This window comes from Phaethon lepturus, unplaced genomic scaffold (genome assembly GCF_000687285.1).
Source record: "Phaethon lepturus isolate BGI_N335 unplaced genomic scaffold, ASM68728v1 scaffold24956, whole genome shotgun sequence".
Classification (NCBI taxonomy): domain Eukaryota; kingdom Metazoa; phylum Chordata; class Aves; order Phaethontiformes; family Phaethontidae; genus Phaethon; species Phaethon lepturus.
Genome location: NW_010544477.1, coordinates 1 through 360, shown reverse-complemented (window position 1 = coordinate 360; position 360 = coordinate 1). Strand labels below are relative to the sequence as shown.

The 360-nt window shown below is 63.1% G+C and overlaps 1 protein-coding gene across 1 annotated transcript in view; it reads right to left on the bottom strand.

The window, feature by feature from the left end:
* Positions 1-356, bottom strand: part of SLC12A9 (solute carrier family 12, member 9) — a gene marked incomplete at both ends in the record, with an annotated part of 5880 nt that extends 5524 nt beyond the window's left edge. Inside the window, 2 exons of the mRNA XM_010288709.1 lie at positions 12-149; positions 323-356. Of these exons, the coding sequence (XP_010287011.1) occupies positions 12-149; positions 323-356 (172 nt within the window). The remainder of the gene's footprint in view (positions 1-11; positions 150-322) is intronic.
* Positions 357-360: the final 4 nt, after the last annotated feature.

Below are 360 nucleotides of genomic sequence, written 5' to 3'. Positions count from 1 at the left end.
GGGGTACTCACCAGGTGGGATCCCAAAGCTGTCCACCACCGCCTCCACCAGCCCCAGCACGTAGAGGGCACTGCCACACACATTGGCCAGGAAAAACATGATCCCGATGCTGCCGCCAAACTCCGGGCCCAGGGCACGGCTGATCATATCTTGCTTGAGTCAAGAGAAGATGCCAGCAGATCAAACCACCATTGGGTGCCCCCCACCCCTCCCTCCCAGGCCAGGGGGGTCCCAGCCCCAGCATGGCACCCCAAGGCTGCTAGGTGGTCACACAGTTTTCGCCCACATGCCCTGCCCTGGCAGCACCCGCAGCAAAGGATACAGTAGGGTCCTCCAGCATCCAGCGCCCCGTTGGTGGCG